The 18,586-nt window shown below is 31.9% G+C and overlaps 1 protein-coding gene and 1 long non-coding RNA gene across 2 annotated transcripts; both read left to right on the top strand.

Moving 5' to 3' along the window:
• Nucleotides 1-549: 549 nt before the first annotated feature.
• Nucleotides 550-11,363, top strand: LOC143056162 (cytochrome P450 1A1-like). The gene is made up of 3 exons (XM_076229245.1): nucleotides 550-570; nucleotides 6,153-6,194; nucleotides 9,074-11,363. Exons 1-3 carry the CDS (start codon nucleotides 550-552, stop codon nucleotides 10,463-10,465), a joined length of 1,455 nt encoding a protein of 484 aa, XP_076085360.1. The 3' UTR covers nucleotides 10,466-11,363.
• A 3,723-nt stretch (nucleotides 11,364-15,086) lies between these two features.
• On the top strand, nucleotides 15,087-16,796 carry LOC143056627 (uncharacterized). The gene is made up of 3 exons (XR_012972427.1): nucleotides 15,087-15,192; nucleotides 15,858-15,967; nucleotides 16,385-16,796. It is a non-coding gene; the product is annotated as an uncharacterized LOC143056627 (long non-coding RNA).
• Nucleotides 16,797-18,586: the final 1,790 nt, after the last annotated feature.

Genomic DNA, 18,586 nt, shown 5'->3' with positions numbered 1-18,586 from the left:
GGTCCGTAAATAGTCAAAAAATAACATAAGGACCTAAGAGCTACGGTTCCACAGCTAATTTCTTGTCCACTTCATAATTATTTCAAACATTTTAATGGACGTCACTAAAATTTTAGCTTATAATTCTTGCTTTTTTCCGTCATGTTCATTTATTTTTTACACGGACCAGATATATGAAACTTGGAATTTAAAGGCCCTGCGGTTACCTTTAATTTCAGATGCAACTTAAGGGGAAGGCTACCCGGGTCACAGTGTGAACATATATTTGTTCCTCATAATACTTGTCCCCCCTGGAACAAACTATGGATAACAAAAGTTCTTTGGAACAAAAATTACATAATATTAATTCCACCTTAATAAAATATTTTCCTGGAACTAAAACATCATATTGTTTCATAATATCTGTTCCTTTAAAGAAAGAGTGTCATTTGATTTTTTACACCTATTACATCTTAATTAATGTTCACCTCACATGACATGTACCTGTACATGTAGTACTTACAAAGAATGGAGTCCTAGGAATACATTGTTTTTTTACATATTTAAACGATGGCTCTTATTCTAGACAAGGTATGAAAAGCCTGTACTTTATCATTGGAAATTTACTTCCATACATTTGTAGCTAGAAATAGTTTTGGATATTGTAGTATATATTCCTAGAACTTTGATCATATAATAAATATTTCTAAATCTTTAATTATCTAATAACAATGATAACTATTCCTGGAACATTTATAATAAAGCCAATATTCCAAAATGCCTGGAACTTTTTTAATATAACAAATATTCCTAGAACTTTTATAATATAACAAATAGTCCTGGAACTTTTATAATATAGCAAATATTCCTGGAACTTTTATTATATAAAACATTGTCCATACTAATCATGCTAATATTCCAAAGAACTTTAAGCATATGACAAAAGTTCCATTTGGAACTTTCCTTATGTAATATTTTATCCTTTGAGAAGGAAATTTTCTTACAGTATTGGATAAAATATTATATAAGGAAAGTTCCCAATGGAACTTTTGTTATATGCTAAAAGTTGTTTAGAACAAATGTTATTGGGGAACTTATATTCTGTCACAACAGTCACCCCTTATAAAGGCTACAATTTCTGGTCAATGCAGACTATTATAATTTGGTGCCCCCGATTACCCCCCCCCCCTTTTTAAATTTATCCTACATCCGCATTTGAATATGTTCACTTTTTTGTTCTTTGTTTTATAAATATCTGTCTTTATATTGACCATGACACCATATCTTTTAAAATTGTATATGATGGTCCCACAAAAATGTCGAAAATGCGTAAATTTCATTTTTTTTTTCTAGCTTCTCTCCTTTTTGGTCACATTTTATGTTTTGCGTTTAAATATGAATTGTAACACTTTATAGTGACTGAACAGGTAAAACAAATACTTCTCTCAAGAAACAGAAAAAGAAAACTACTTGGAACAGCACCAGGCTATGTATTGGTATTGTATGAATAAAAACTCAGATTGGAATAGCATGAACGATATGTTACTTGTACGTCCTTGTGAATAGCAACGAAAGCTTCATATATATCAATTACAGATAACGCATATTTTTTGTCTATCTGGTTTTTCATACACCATAATGTCAGACTTCCCGGTGTCCTACACACTCCCTTGGGGGTGATGGGTGGGGATTGTTCTGGTGGTGGGATAATATTGCAAAAGACACAAAAACTTTTAAAGGCTAACCTAAAGGCCAAAAATCTCATGCGTTTCTGCGAGAAAAAAAAATCACGCGCAATTTTGTGAATGAAAGAGGAAAGTAGATTCTTACGCGTTGCATTCGCGCATGTCATTTGCGTACTGACCCAATAATTTTTATAGCACGGCCAGTCCACTGATACTGACATTATCAGCGAGTACACATCAAAGGAAAAATGTCCAAACTACCGATAAAATTACTTATCATTCTTTAGCAATCGTTATTAAGCAATTTTATATTGAAGCAGTCATGGATTGCACTGTATATTAATAACCGTCAAAAAGATGACATTTATAATCAACAGTAGAAAATTACTTTGTCTTTTTGAATGATAAGGTTAATTAGTGTGACGTATCTGTGGTTTCTTCGCCATGTTAATAAGAAAGACAGATAGTTATAAGGTCATCGGTGCTATCGTTTCTTCGCCATGTTAATAAGGAGGACAGATAATTATAAGGTCATCAGTGCTATTGATTGTTAATCACGTGACAATAACTGGAAGAGATACTATGCATACCAAGTATATTTGTTTCGCCTTGTCTTCTTTCATTGATTGACTAATAATTTAATTTTGGATGTAACGTGTCTTCTGATTGGCTGACGTTATTTTGTTATGAGCCCATAGACATAATTCAGTCATGTGACCGTGACGTCATCAACGTTTTTTCATGGTTTTCTACGGTTTAAAATGGAATTTAGAATTAAATTATAAGAAATGACTGTAATATTTTTTCTGTCTATTCGAAATAACATAAAAAATGTGGTGCACACTGTTAAATAACTCGTTACGCGCGTTATTCAGTGTGCACCAATTTTTTTTATGTTATTTCTTCATAGACAGAAAAAATATTACAGTCATTCCTTAAATATAATGGAATACTTCGACATATTCTGATAGATAATCCTCCACAAGTGTTGTAAACAATACATTATATTTTCGCGCATTTTCAATCTATGAATTTAACTTTCCCTCTGGCATCTTTCGTCCCTCTTTAGTGATTGCATTTTTCAACAATAACTACATTTGCATTCATTTTAAACGTACCCAGGAAAAAGATTATGATAAATATTGTTTTAGAGTCCTATACGCTGAATTTACCTTTTCATGGAAAGCTGAAACCAAATATTTGAAAATTTAGAATGTATCAGAAGCAAAACAATGGAAGAGCTTAAGCCTAGTAGTCAGCACTTCTTTGTTGACTTGAATTATCATTGATATGTTCATAATTCATGTTAATTACAAATTAACTGTTATCAAAACTTTGAATTTTTGAAATACTACGGCTTTTCTCGGGAATAGATTACATTAGCTATATTTGACAAAACTTTTAGGAATGTTTGGTCCTCAATGCTCTTCAACTTCATACCTGATTTGGCCTTTTTAACATTCATTATAATTCTAAAATACTTAAAGCAAAAGGCTATAGCAAGTGTTGATATCAGATTGTGCACTCTTGTTAACAATTTTGATGTTAAAAATAAAAAATTTAAAATCACAACTCATCTATGCACATGTTAAACAGTTAGATCACAACATTTTTCTTCGTGCTGAATATTATTATTATATATCATGAAAAAAAGCAGGCCTCATATTTTAGCGTGTGTTATTCTTATATAGTAGATTTATGCAAGTGAAATATTTAAGCGTGTGTTTAATTGTTTATACCATTTTTTTGTATTTTTAAATTTTCGAAAAAAAATTAATTACAACTCCTTTTATTGTTATTTGCATGTTAATTTGTGCTGAATGTTTGAAATACCAATGATAGTAAGAATAACGCATCTGTGAACCTTCACTCTGTTATTCAGATAGACAGATGATTATAAGGTCTTCAGTACTATTGATTGTTAATCAAGTGACAATTAATGGGTTCAGAACTCTGCAAACATAGTCTATTTGTTTCGGCTTAACTACTTTCATTGAAAGACAAGAGTACATGTATAGCAAAATATATAATAATGTTCTAGAAAAAAAGAAAATCATAAAAATACTGAACTCGGAGGAAAATTCAAAAAGGAAAGTCTCTTATCAAATGGCAATACCAAAAGCTTAAACACATCAAACGAATTGATAACAACTGTCATATTCCTGACTTTGTACAGGCATTTTCTTGTGTCAAAAACAGTGGATTAAACCTGGTTTTATAGCTACCTAAACCTCTCACTTGTATCACAGTCGCATCAAATTCTAGAAAACTGATTTATTTATTGCATAAATTTTAAATTTGTCGCTGTTTTGATAAGATGGCATATATTTTACAGCTTTAAAGTTACATAAATAGTTATTGAAATGCTTGTAAAGAGCATGCATTGGCGAAAATTTCAACTTCTTGATTTTTAGTTGTTGTTTTAAATCTTTGAAAGTCAAAATATCAAAAAGGTAGATAATCATTCTTAAACTGAACATCTGATGACAAACTAGTACAGTCAGGATTCTATAGCTACTTCGTCAAAATTACCTCCCCATTACGCCACTTATTGTTTTCAATCGCAAAAATGGAAGCCATTGTAGGAATGACGCGCTGTCAAGTTAAATCTTCTACCGATTACTGTATTTACAAATAAGCATTCCTATTCTAGATCTTATATGACAAGTTGTATTTTAAAAGACAAATGAACTAACTAGATATTAGGCATACTTGAATGTTCTTTCAGGCCTTTCGTTAACTGTTGTCTGACCGGTTGTCACAGAGCGAATCTCTGATTGTTCCAAAACATTTAGAAAAATGATCAGGTTGAGGAGTAATAAACATAGATAGCTTTTTTTTTCGTCAAATACTTTAATTTAAAATTTTCAACCCAAACCCACCTACTCTGCTGTTATGACTCATTAGAAAGATAAAATGTCTATTTTTTATCTGGGATATAAACTTCATTTTATCAAATCTAAAACCTTAATGACATCGGATATAGATTATTCCAGCCTTAATACAAAAGCCTGAACAACCGTATCTTCTTAAATTAATACATACTTATGAATTGCTGGATTTGTGGGTTTTTTTAATAGCTAAATTCTGAACTGTTTGTCGATAAATAAGAACACTTCTATGTACTAGTATTAAATATGAGACCTTGATTTCTGTTTTAGATTTCGACTTATAAGTGTGAATGTCTCTTTGGTATCTTTCGCCTCTCTTTTACATCTAAATAATAAATAATTATTATTTATGGTATATTTTAACATTTATCAGAAAAAAAGGTTCCGGTTTGGCATTAAAACCAGAAAATAAACATGATAATAGAACAATTCATATGACCATACACATGCATTGATAAGGTATCAATTTGATGACAGAAAAATTGCCACAATTAAGATTTCATTCCAATTCCATAACTATAAAACATATTGTGGTGTGTTACTGCATCTGGAGAATTAGAGATAACTTGTTTTGATAAAAAAGGAATAGAGCCATTATCTCCGATTTGTCAGACGCAGATACACTTTCAGAAGATGTTTTATAGTAATGGATTTGGAATGAAATCTTTATTGCTTCTATTTCATTGTCATCAAGTTAATACTTTATCACTGTTTTTGTATGACATTATTAATCGCTGTTTTGTCTATTTTTTTCTGTTTTCATTGACAAAATCTGAACTTTTTGCTGATAAATGATATTATCCTAATTTAGAGAAATGTCTCCCAATTTGATTACCCGATATTGTCCAAATAAATTTCAGTACACTGTTTTATTACGTCAATTGGAATTATATCACTTATACAATTGACCTAATAGAACAAAAAATGAATTGCTTTATAGTTCTTATATTTTTCATTTATTACAGTTTTAGATGAAATATTCAAATATGTCTAATAATTGAATTTGAATACATAAATTTGTAGCATAACAAAATCAGGACAAGTTCGTTACACAGTGTGCAATTGTCCTATATGAATTGTATTAACCTGCTAAATATTCGGATTAGGACAATTGCACACTGTGTAACTAATAACACCTCTATGCACTCTATGTTAATGAACAAGTAGTGAAGGATGTGTAAGCATATGTTAACAACTAATTTTATAAAACATTTTTAAAAGAATCTTACAATTATCGTTCACCATATGGGAGCTGCGTCCCCATACATCCTGATCACATCTTTTTTTCCTAGTAGTTTTCATTTAATAAGTTTATATTTTCTGAATTTTGATTGAAGTTTGATAAAGTAAGAAAATATTCTAGTTTGTAGATTAAATCGCGTTTTTGATATGCGGGTGTATCAAGTGTTTTTAATTTATATTGCAATGGACACTACAAATACACGTGTACACATAACACGAATCGATAAACAAATACTAGACTTCAATTTAATCTTGGTTTCTATGATGAGTTTATTTATAAACAAGACTTCAATATTCTACTACTATTTGATGCGACTGTCATACAATTGAGCTGTTTAGCTAGTTATAAAACCAGGTTCAATCCACCATTTTCTTCATTAGAAATTACTTGTACCAAGTTAGGAATATGACAGTTGTTATTCATTCGTTTGATGTGTTTGAGCTTTGATTTTGCCATTTGATTAGTGACTTTCCGATTTAAATTTTCCTCTGAGTTAAGTATTTTTGTGATTTTACTTTCTACTATGATTTTGTGTCTATTCGATTGTTCTTATTACTGTTTACATCACAGTTCAATTTCAGTACTCATTTGCGCTCAGTAGAAAGGCTTGCTTTTCTCTTTTTTTCTAACTAGACTTGTCAGATAATTTTATATTTTCCTACACTACGTAACGATGAAAAGTGTAGTTTTTTCATCCCAAATCATTGTATTTGTTTCAGAATCAAATTAATGACTTGACTTAAATACGGTCGCAAAGATCAACCAAAATTAACAGCAATTTGAAATTAGAAGCAACACTTTGAATCTTTTTAAATCTATAAGAACCACTTGTTGGAACATTGATTTGTTTTGGTATTATCATGAAACTTGTAAATTAGGTAAAATGGCAATGACTGTATATCATTGTTATCAGGTTCAATGTCATTGCGAACAATAAAATTGAGAAAGGAAATGGGGAATGTGTCAAAGCGACAACAATCCGACCATAGAGCAAACAACAGCCGAAGGCCACCAAAGGGTCTTCAATATAGCGAGAAATTTCCGCACCCGTAGGCGTCCTTCAGCTGGCCCCTTAAAAATATGTGTACTGTACAGTGATAATGGGCGTCATTCTAAACTCCGAATTATACACAAGAAACTAAAATTAAAAATCATACAAGACTAACAAAGGCCAGAGGCTTCTGACTTGGGGCGGGGTTAAACATGTTTATGAGATCTCAACCCTCCCCCTTTACCTCTAGCCAATGTAGAAAAGTAAACGCATAACAATACGCACATTAAAATTCAGTTCAAGAGAAGTCCGAGTCCGGTGTCAGAAGATGTAACAAAAGAAAATAAATAAAATGACAATAATACATAAATAACAACAGACTACTAGCAGTTAACTGACATGCCAGCTCCAGACCTCAATTAAACTGATTCCAAGATTATGTCTTCATCATATGAATATCAGGCACTATCCCTCCCTTTAGGGGTTTAGTATCATACTTTTATAAAATATATCAGATGAGCATAGCCCGTGTAATGCCAACAACTTTTTTTTTTTTAAATAAATGTGTTTAGTTCCGATGCAAAGACCCTATAAGTGAATCAATATTAAAACCAAAATATGCAATCTTTAATGACCTGACAACAGTATCGTAACTATATCCCTTCTAAATAAGTTAAAGGTTTTGTAAGCTTTTGAGGTGAATACTGACATTTTTGTGCTTTGTAAAGAATAATACCATAAAAGATTGGATGTGAAATACCTGAACGTATAAGATGTCTGCATGTTGAGTTACGAATTAATTCCTTATACCGATGATAAAATTTAGTAAATGTTTTGACTAGTTTGTGATATCGAAAACCCTGGTGTAATAATTTTTCAGTAATACATAAATTTCTCTCGCTAAGATCTAATACGTTGTTACATACACGAGCGAATCGTACAAGTTGAGATATATATTAAACACCATAAGATTGTGACAAGGGAACGTCACCATCTAAAAATGGATAATTATCGATAGGAAATGAGAAATCATCTCTTTTATCATAAATTTTAGTATTTTAAGCTTTCAGTAAATGATATAGATATCAAGATAGAGGAAAGGGCAATGGTCATTGTTAGTATTAGCTTTATTTAAAGTTAGTTCAACTGGATAAATTTCTTTAGTATACATACTGAAGTCGTCATTATTGACAGCCAATATATCATCCAAATATCTAAAAGTATTGTTAAATTTTTGTATCAAAAGCACATCAAATATTTTGCAAATGTTTAATTCTATTATCACAAAAGTCTAGAAAATATATGTTTGCTTTTGACAGTATCATGCAGTCAGATTTTGTTATTCTTGTCCAACAACTATAATATATTATTCTGAATATTAAGAAAGATAACTCAATTTGGTAATACTGCTTCAAATAATAGAGTATTTGATCAGAACACGTTATTGAATATATCACGTAAAATTCTCAAATATTTTGCCTCGAGCATCACTGAAAATACATTAACTATTATTTAACAATTTTCTATAGATGTTAATTTGGTAACTATCTATGTGTTAGAGTATGAAAAAGCATTCAGCTATAATTATTGGCCAGGACTTCTTATAGACATAACATCGGTAAACTATCTGTGTTAGAGTATGAAAAAGCATTCATGTATAATTATTGACCAGGACTCCTTATAGACATGACATCGGTAAACTATCTGACTGTGTGAAAGTCTGAAAAAGCATTCATGTATAATTATTGTCCTTATAGACATGACATCGGTAAATTATCTGACTGTATGAAAGTATGAGAAAGCATTCAGGTATAAGTATTGTCCAGTACCAGTTAAAGATACATTTATGTATGTCCTGTGTTAGACCTAAGAATATCGGATAACTTTTTTTATATTTTCCAATATATCTCTTGTGGATCTTACTGTTTTCTGCTGTACAAGTATAAAAAGTTGTTTTCAGTTTACAACAGTGTCAAGTTACTACATGATTCGAAGCTAAATGCAAATGTACATTTTACTATGTAATCATAATTACTTACTTATTCAAATCGAGTTGTAATCTTATCTGTCGTTCGTATCATATTATACTAACCTTTTATCAGGTTTTAACATACTGTATACGAACTTTTAAACATACATTACTTCTCAAATGTACAAGGTTAAATAAATGATGAAGACTCACTTTATACCATTTGAAAATGTTGATTTTAAGTTTTGTATAACAATATGTTTTGCAATCTTATTGATGACTGGAATTTTGAAGAAATTTTTTGAAATTCGAAAGCTGCCTCCAGGACCATGGGGTTATCCATTCATAGGACATTTAACATTACTTGGATCAAATCCTGCAGAAACCTTCAGTAAAATGGCGATTCAATATGGAGACGTTTTCTTCATACGCATGGGTAAGTGGCCGACTATAGTTCTTAATAGTAGGGATGCAATCGACGAAGCTTTAAATAAAATGCCTGAAATATTTTCCGATCGTCCAAAATTTTATTCGAATTATGCAATTAATAAAATGAAAGGCCTTGTGTTTGGGGAATATTCACAACGATTGCGTTTACATCGTAAGATAGCAAACGGTGTCTTGCAAGAATTTGCAACAAGTAAATCATCCCCAACTGAATACTTGGTAAGGAAGGAAGTGGATTTACTTATCAAATTATGGATTCAGTCACGAGACAATAATTTCAATCCTGTACATGATATTGAAATGGCAGTAGGAGCTGTTATGTATCAGTTATTATTCGGTTCCGAAATAAATTGTCATTCGGATCAATCATTCATTGATATGGTTAAAAACCTTAAAACTATCAACGAAGGTGCTAGTGCAGGAAGTTTTGTGAATATGTTGCCATGGATACGATTTATTATGCCGTCAAAAGTGAAAAAACTTTTGGAAAGATTGGAATTGAACAGCAAATTTGCTGAAAAATGTATAAGCGAGAGCCTATCGTCTTACGATAAAAATCACCAGCGTGGTATGGTTGATGGTCTTATTTCTGCGGCAAATAAGTACGCTGAGAAAGAAGTTCACCATGATGGAATTACAAGGCATCAGATCTACTCAACTATACGGGATTTCATTGGTGCTGGCATTGATACAACTTCAACAACATTGCAATGGACAGTTCTGTTACTGTCAATACATACTAACATTCAAGACAAAATGCAAAAAGAAATAGATAACATTCTTGGAGGACGGGGACCCACACTACAAGACCAAGGAAAATTACCGTATGTTGAAGCAACCATTTTAGAAGTTATGCGACATGGAGCAATTGCACCACTGAATATTCCACATTCAACAAGTACCGATGTTAAATTTAGAGACTTTGAGATCAAAAAAGGGACTGTTGTTTTCTGTAATATTTATGGCATTTTTAAGGATAAAAATATTTGGACAGACCCCGACAAATTTAGACCAGAGAGATTTTTAACCAAGGATAACACAATTATACATGAGAGAGCTGATATTATAGCAACACAATTCGGTGTCGGTCGGAGGCGATGTATTGGAGATACTTTGTCTAAACGGGAACTCTTTTTATTTATAACAAGTATATATCAAGCTATGAACACTAACTTGCGGTCTGATCCAAATTATGGACGAATAATTACTATAAACTGCAAGCCTACACCTTATAAAATACAAATAATTCCAAGATATTAATTAAAAAAAATCCAATATAGTCAAGTGTTAATTTAGGAAATTCTTCTTTATAATTTTTAAATTTAAAAAAAATACTTGAAGAAAGGATTATAATAAGACTCAAATGGCTGGTTTGTGACGATTGTTCCTTAAACAATGGAAAAGGGTCTATACTGTCATTCAAATAAATGAAAATATATAAATGGACATTTGGTAAAACTCCTTAACCAAATCCATCATGCAAAATCATCCGCAATAGAAAATTGATCAATATTCAACAGCATGTATATGATTAAACTTTTGTTCTAAACGTCAATGTCAATGTCGAATATGTATTTCTTTCAAAGTTGGTCAAAATCAGTAACATGTCTATGGTTTTACTTTCGACTATACCCCCATGGAAATGTCAAATAGGTAGGTCTTTAAAAGAAGGTTGTTCAAGAAACAGTAACATGTCTATGATTTTACTTTTGTCTATACGTCTTTAGAAATTTCTAATAGTTATGTCTACACACTGGGTCGACGCCATTGCTGGTGAAGTTTTAATTCACCGAGGGTATCGTCAGCCTAGTAGTCAGCACTTCTGTGTTGACTTGAATTATCATTGATATATTCATAATTATTTTAACTGTTAACAAAACTTTGAATTTTTGAAATACTCAGGAATAGATTACCTTAGCTGTATTTGGCAAAACTTTTAGTTTTTGTTTAGTCCTCAATGCTCTTCAACTTCGTTCTTTATTTGGCCTTTTAATCATTTTCTTATTTGAGCCTCACTGATGAGTCTTTTGTAGACGAAACGCGCGTCTGGTGTAAATATAAAAGTTCAATCCTGGTATCTATGATGAGTTTATTTTAAAAAAATTTGTCAAGTAAAATAAAAAAAAAATACAGAACTACAGGTTGCACTTTGTAAATACCGAAGTTTCTCAAACCACGCCTATTTTGGAGGGGATATATAATATTCCTAGATAATAAGATTTTTTTTGACTAACTGTTTCCCTTATATGATCTCTATATTTCATCTCATAGAGACCGTAGCTTGGGACTGTTACTAGTATATACACATACTACTGCAGTGAAAAATAAATTCTGAAGTTGGCAAAAAGTACAGGTAGGGGTAGTAGAGAAATTAAGTATAAGTTGAAACTCGAACAAGTTCGGAGCATACAAATGTTGAAAATATGCCGCACAGCACTATGTTTCGCCGTTTGAATAAAATAGTAATGCATATCAACTTTCCATTCTCAGACATAGTTTTTCATAGTAAAAGTGTCACAGTTTTAGCCGCAAAGTGAGTTCCTATAAAGGGAAATTACATTGTTTATATTTACAGAAATCCAACCTACAATGGGAATTTAAAAAAATAAGGTCCTTCATTAAATGGCAAAATCATAAGCTCAAACACGTCTAATGAATGGAAAACAACTGCCATATTCTTGACTTGGTACAGAAATTTCTTAATGTCGACAATGGTGGATTAAACCTTTTTTATAGCTAGATAAACTGGTTACGTGTACGACAGATGCATAGTATCAAGAACAAGTACAATTGAGAATGGAAATGGGGAATATGTCAAAGAGACAACAACCCGACCATAGAACAGACAACAGCATGCAGAAGGTCACCAACAGGTCTTCAATGCAGCGAGAAATTTCCGCACCCGGAGGCGTCCTTCAGCTGGCCCTTAACAAATATATTACTAATTCAGTGATAATGAACGCCATACTAAACTCCAAATTGTACACAAGAAACTAAAATTAAAACATAATACAAGACTAACAAAGGCCAGAGGCTCCTGACTTGGGACAGGCGCAAAAAATACGACGGGGTTAAACATGTTTATGAGATCTCAACCCTCACCTTGTACCTCTAGCAAATGTAGAAACGTAAGCGCATACATGTGTAACTATTGGCACATTAATATTCAGTTCAAGAGAAGTCCGAGTCTGATGTCAGAAGATGTAACCAAAGAAAATAAACAAAATGACAATAAGTAACATGTCGTCTACGGTTTAACGTTCTTTAAGTACCATGGCGATTAATTTAAAATATACATATATCTTTTAAAAAAAACATTGTCCAGAAGCAACAGTTTGTGTATCGTTTAACTTTCGTCTTATACTTCAATTGTTATATCTGAAAGACATGTCTCTATAAGAAGGTTAGCCGGTTTTTTTATTTAACAAGAGAGGGGCGAAAGGTGCCAGAGGGACATTCACACTCATAAGTCGAAAATAAACTGACAACACCATGGCTAAAATGAAAAAAAACAAGACAAACGCAAGTACACAAAGTTACAGACTGAGAAACACGAACCCCACCAAAAACTATAGGTGATCTCAGGTGCTCAAGAAAGGTGAGCAGCTAATCATATGTGGCACCTGTCGTGTTGCTCATGTTATAACAAACATGGTAATAGGTCTCATTCGGTGTGTACCATTTTGAAAAGGGGACGGGATTGTAGTTTTCTAACTTTCGTTTTATATTACATATCAATGTCAAATATGTATGTCTTTTGAAGAAACTTGGTCAAGATTCAGCAACATGTCTATAGAGTTACAATCGACATTAACGATATATCGTATTCACTTGGTGTTAAAAATTTATATAACTTTGATTTTGATGAGATTTTTGCTTTGCCCATTTCAATGCACATACATTACTTAGCATGTTTTTTACTGCTTGTGCAGTTTTTGGGACCTGGTGTTTGTTTATTTCGTCCTTTATTCATTTGGCTAATTCGCAGTTTCAGTTTATCATTGGTTTTTCGTTGCCTGACCTTTTTTAAAATTCGATGACATTATACATACATATATCAAATCAATGATTCATAAGGGTTTCTGTACATTTGTCATGAAGTAAAATATACATACATGTATTGATAACAGTAAGAATGAAGATACCATATGGACAGTCAAACTCGTAAGGTGAATAATACAATATGGACAGTCAAACTCGTAAAGTCAAAAATAAACTTAAAAAGCTATGGCAAAGACAAACATCTGTACGCGAAAAACAGCATAAAAAACTAAAAACTGAGCAATTCTAACCCAAGTAAAAACCGGGGGTGAACTAATGTACTCCGAAAGGGTAAACAGATCCTGCTCCACATATTACTCCCGTCATGTTGGCACTCATACCACATCTTCTTATATTAATGTATAGTAAATTTCATTATTTGAGAACCGTGAACTTTTTTTTAAGCCAACTGTCAATACAAAAAGTACTACCATTTTTGTCATCAAGAAAAATGAAAACAAATCATTGAAATTTCTTTATTTGATATTTACATCTATTTGTTTATGTATGATACATTGTATTCAATCAACCCGTTCGTTGAGGGCGCTGTGATAAGCAAATATGTAAATATTGTAATGGGTTTTGATTTTTTTACGAACTGAACAATTGACGTGAACTATAGTCACATAGCATAATAAATTAAGCTAGTCTTTGTTTACCCTTATATATATCATTCTCGTTCCCAATACCCTTTGGTTACATAAATGTGTTATCATAATGTCAATCCAAACTCGTTTCTGACGTCTCTGTGACTGTGTCCGGTGCTTGTGTTTCAATAAGAACTCCCTAAAATTATAATAAAAGCATTCTTATAATATCTAGATGGATTTAGAAAAACAAATTCATTAAGTTTAATGTGATTTTGAAATATTTTCAGTTTATAATTCCACTAATTCTAAATATAAAATATGGGTTAATGTCACTTTAAGAATTCAAAGCTAAGAACATATCAGTTTAAGAGATTATATCTCATTTTCACGACGTTTATCTCTGGTGTTGTAAGAGGTAAGACAAAATCTTTCCTGCATAATTTGTTTTCAAACAGAGTAATCTTCGAGATGTCATAAAATCTTCAATAGAGCTCTTGAAAATGTGAGAAATATTTGCCACTGGATCATGGTTACACACCAATCCATCCCTCTTCCGGTTTTAAGTTTATTAAAATCTTCTTTTTTTTTTTGTTAAACGCGGATGTTTTATTACCAATGATTTTAACCAACTGTCCTTACAAAAAAAAAGGAAATTGCTATAATGTGTATCTCTTCTTTCATGAAAAATAATGTTTACACCAACACTGCAAATATTGCGGACGCCTGACGCGTCTGGACGCGTTCCAATCTCAAACACAATATGCTCAGTTATTAACATTAGTGTTCCACATTGAACGCCAGCGTTAAAAAATATAACACATTGTGTTCAGTCTTTTAACGCACATGTTCAAGACAAGTGTTCTAAATTGAACACTAAAAATGTTCTAATATTGTAATGGGGAGTGAAAAAATATTTCATCGCTTCAGAGTCAAACAGACGATGAATAAGGGTGATTCGTATTACAATTTGACGATAAATGTATTTTAGCTTTATCAACACAAGCAAATTATAGTTCGTTAAAAAAAATTGAAACATGTTACAAGAGCATATTTAAAAGCGTGCAAATGATTGATTTTTAATATAAATCTTTTTCCTTAACGACTTTAGTTCTTTACTTATACTTTTTAAACAATTTAAATGCGCAAATGCTCATGAAAACGTTGCTATTGTAAATAAAAGCGTTCTGGAGCCGAACATGATGCGTTCAAATTTACATTTTTTCCCGTACGCCATGTGTTCAATCATGTCCGCGTATATAACAGCGCGTGACGTATTTATGTACCGGAAGTTTGGTTTTTGATCGTGATTGAAGAAGCTTCACTGAAGAAAATTAACAACAAAACTTTATTTAACGGGTATGTTTATCGATATCAATAACACATTATACGAACATCATTTTTTTTTTAGTATTAAATCAACAAATTTCTTCTTTGACAGGACACACTGAAGTATAAATGGAAGAAAAATTTATTTGAACACATAACTGTGCTATTATGCCGCCATAATTCGATTAAAAAGTAGGATGTTCTTTGAGAGAATACATTTAAATGATCATGTTATTAACAAAAAATTAACCAAATTGAATGTAAATGTATACGTAAATGTTAAATGATAACGTTAGTATTGTAACTGTGTTCTGGTCTCGAACATGATGCGTTCCAGCTAATCGTTTTCTCTGAACGCCATGTGTTCCAAACATGACGCAACCATTGTGTATAGAAAGCAACAAGAAGATTTTGAACGATTATCTTCACTTTTGAGGATGTAAATTTGTTAATAAAATAAAACCAATGCAATTATAAGGATTTGTCCAAAAATACAAAAAAATGTCATGGCATTGCACTGTCAAGATAGAAGTTTGTAAAAAGGCATACTGGAACACAAATTAAATTTCTCATTTATATGTTATTAATAGCTTTCTCATTCTTAAATACTTAATTCTTAGTAATTCATTTTAGCAAATGTCCACCGTTGTGCACTTGTTCATGTATTGTAATGCATTCCTATGTTACTTTTATAGGGTACAAACACAGTATTTAGGGGTAATTGTTCGTGCATACCTCGAGAATGAAGAGAAAATTTCGCAGTTCAAGAGATGACTACTTATCCTGCACCATAAAAGTACTATATGTAAGTTTAAGAATTTTTAATAGGAGTGCCCATTGACTTCTGACAAGTTTTGTTATTGCAGATTTATCAATAAAATGTGCACCATTCACTTGTTTACATTAATCATAAAACTATTTGAGCTAAATTCGATATAATTAAATCAATTTAAAGTGGAATTATCCGTATACAGATCATAAGTAAAATTACTACATATCTTCATATGTCTTTGCTGGACACTTTCTATCATCTTTTTTAAAAAGCTATAGAACACTTACTTGAAAATACATGTTTACCACTTTTTAATACATGCATCTTATCTAATAGTGCTGACAAGTATAATGGAATTACAAAAACAAATAAAAGTTTATAATTCTTAAGCAATATCGACATGATGATTAATAATTTGTTTACTCATACACTTTATATTTTACATTCTAGAACTTACGGTTGATGGATAATAAAGTTAAAGAGTAGTTATAACCCAAGGAGACGAATCCTCTAAAAAATGGAAGCTCAAAATCAGTTTTAGGCGACTCAAATCATGTTTAAAAGTACCCAAGGTAGCAGTGTTACATGAACGTTGATTCGACCACTAGCAGCATATACACAGGGTATTTTATGTTTGATATTGACTATCTGAGTGCTATGCAGGCTGAGGATTATTGAAATTATTGGTGATAAACGGGCCATTGACATCAGTATTTTGAAAAGAAATTCAGGACAGTGCTTGACTTAAGAAGTTGCAAACGATGAGTTAAACTGTGTTCATAACATAAGCCACTAGACATTGTGTCACATAACAATTTTAAATATGATGAACATTTTGTTTATGATTTAATATTTGGACACATTTTGCAAAATACAGATGTTATATTATTTAACTTGTCGAACTTGTCATTTTAAAGTTGCTTCAATATTTCACATTGTATTGTACTTTTTTTTAATTCTACCTCTTTTAATCAATTAAAGACGTTTTTAATTAATTAAATTATTTGTTTTACAAGACCACACTAATGTTTCAGAGAATAGAACACTTTTTTTCTGGAACATGTAAAATTGTGTTCCAGTAATATACTCTATGTGTTCTGGATACTAACACATATTTCTGGAACGCAGTCCGAGTGTTCCAGAAGTGTTACAAGGCTTGGAACGCGTAACGGCATACAAATTTGCTCACAAGGACATGTTCCAGATTTAAACACTGGGCGTTCAAGGAGTACACACTATATGTTCAAGAATAACACACATAGCGTTCTTAAGATGCACACATGATGTTAAAAACTGGAACACCAAAGTTAATATTTAGAACACTGTTATGCGTTCCAGATTCAAACACTAGGCGTTCAATGAGTACACACTATCCGTTCAAGAATAACACATAGCGTTCGAAAGATGCACACATAATGTTAAAAACTGGAACACCAATGTTAATATTTAGAACACTGTTACGCGTTCCAGAAGTGTTACAAAAGAGCGTTCAAAAAGTGTTCAGATTCTTAACACTTTTATTTACAGTGAACACGGGTGCTTCGTGTACTATAACGGCCATTACTACACTCTTGTATCAAATCTTTGATTGGTCCGTAGTTGACCTGTTGCAAGGTTAAATGTCTGTCCTTATCCAATATACCCTCCTTTCCCGTGGCAGTCTAAATTTCTCCGACCTAAGGCCTCTATTGCAGGGTCTACTTTTAATTATCATCTAAACTGGGAAATTATTGTCATATAAAAAATAAAAAATAACAAAAATACCGAACTCCGAGGAAAAAAAACTAAACGGAAAGTCCAAAAGCAAATGGTAAAAACAAAAGCTGAACACACATCAAACGAATGGATATCAACTGCCATTTTCCTGACTTGGTACAGGCATATTTTATATAAAAAAAATGGTGGATTAAACCTGGTTATATAAGAGGACATGCTTACATTAGATGTTTCTGCAAACAATCCCCCATGTAAACAAACACAATCATGGTTGTGACAAACAGGAATTCCACCTAAACACCCACAATCACGGTGAGTTAAACAACCTACAATAAAAAAACACATAAATTAGAAAACACGAGACATACCGGAAGTCAACCCGGACACCAAAAAATATGATGTTTAAACAATCTGTTATAGTATGGTGGCCGGTTAAGGCCATTTCTCGTTTTCACGTTTTCTCGTGTTCGCCCTTCATATTCTATAGGGCGAAAACGCGAAAACACAAAATCGCGTTTTCGACATCGCTTTTTCGCGTTTTAGACTTTTCGTTTTCGCCCTATAAAACGGTTGACGTGAGGGCATTGTCCTGAGCCACTTGTATAAGTCTACAGATTGCTTGAAAGCAATCGTATCCCAAAAATCACAATGAGTTAAGATCTGTTAACAATATGTACTTAAAGAAACTCATGCAAAATTTTAATTTTTTAGACATACCGGAAGTCATCCAAGAAATCAATTTTGAATGATACAAAATTGTTTATATTAAACATTTGCAAATCTTTGAATATTTATTGAAAATTAATTATTGATATTGAATAAATACATCAAATGAAGTTTTGTAAGTTGTTCACATGCACTATTTTATATATGACTGAGTTAGAAGATAATTTTGACTTCAGGTTCTCTTAATAGGACAAAATATAAAGGCTGATT

Source organism: Mytilus galloprovincialis, chromosome 13 (assembly GCF_965363235.1).
Source record: "Mytilus galloprovincialis chromosome 13, xbMytGall1.hap1.1, whole genome shotgun sequence".
NCBI classification, from domain to species: domain Eukaryota; kingdom Metazoa; phylum Mollusca; class Bivalvia; order Mytilida; family Mytilidae; genus Mytilus; species Mytilus galloprovincialis.
Note: the sequence above shows the minus strand (reverse complement) of the source record. Positions and strands in the feature narration are given on the sequence as shown.

Coding starts and splice junctions, on each gene's coding strand:
- LOC143056162 (XM_076229245.1), top strand. CDS start 550: ATGGCTCTTATTCTAGACAAG. Junction 571..6,152: donor TGGCTCTTATTCTAGACAAG/GTATGAAAAGCC, acceptor TTATAAAACCAG/GTTCAATCCACCATTTTCTT. Junction 6,195..9,073: donor TTAGAAATTACTTGTACCAA/GTTAGGAATATG, acceptor GAAATTCGAAAG/CTGCCTCCAGGACCATGGGG.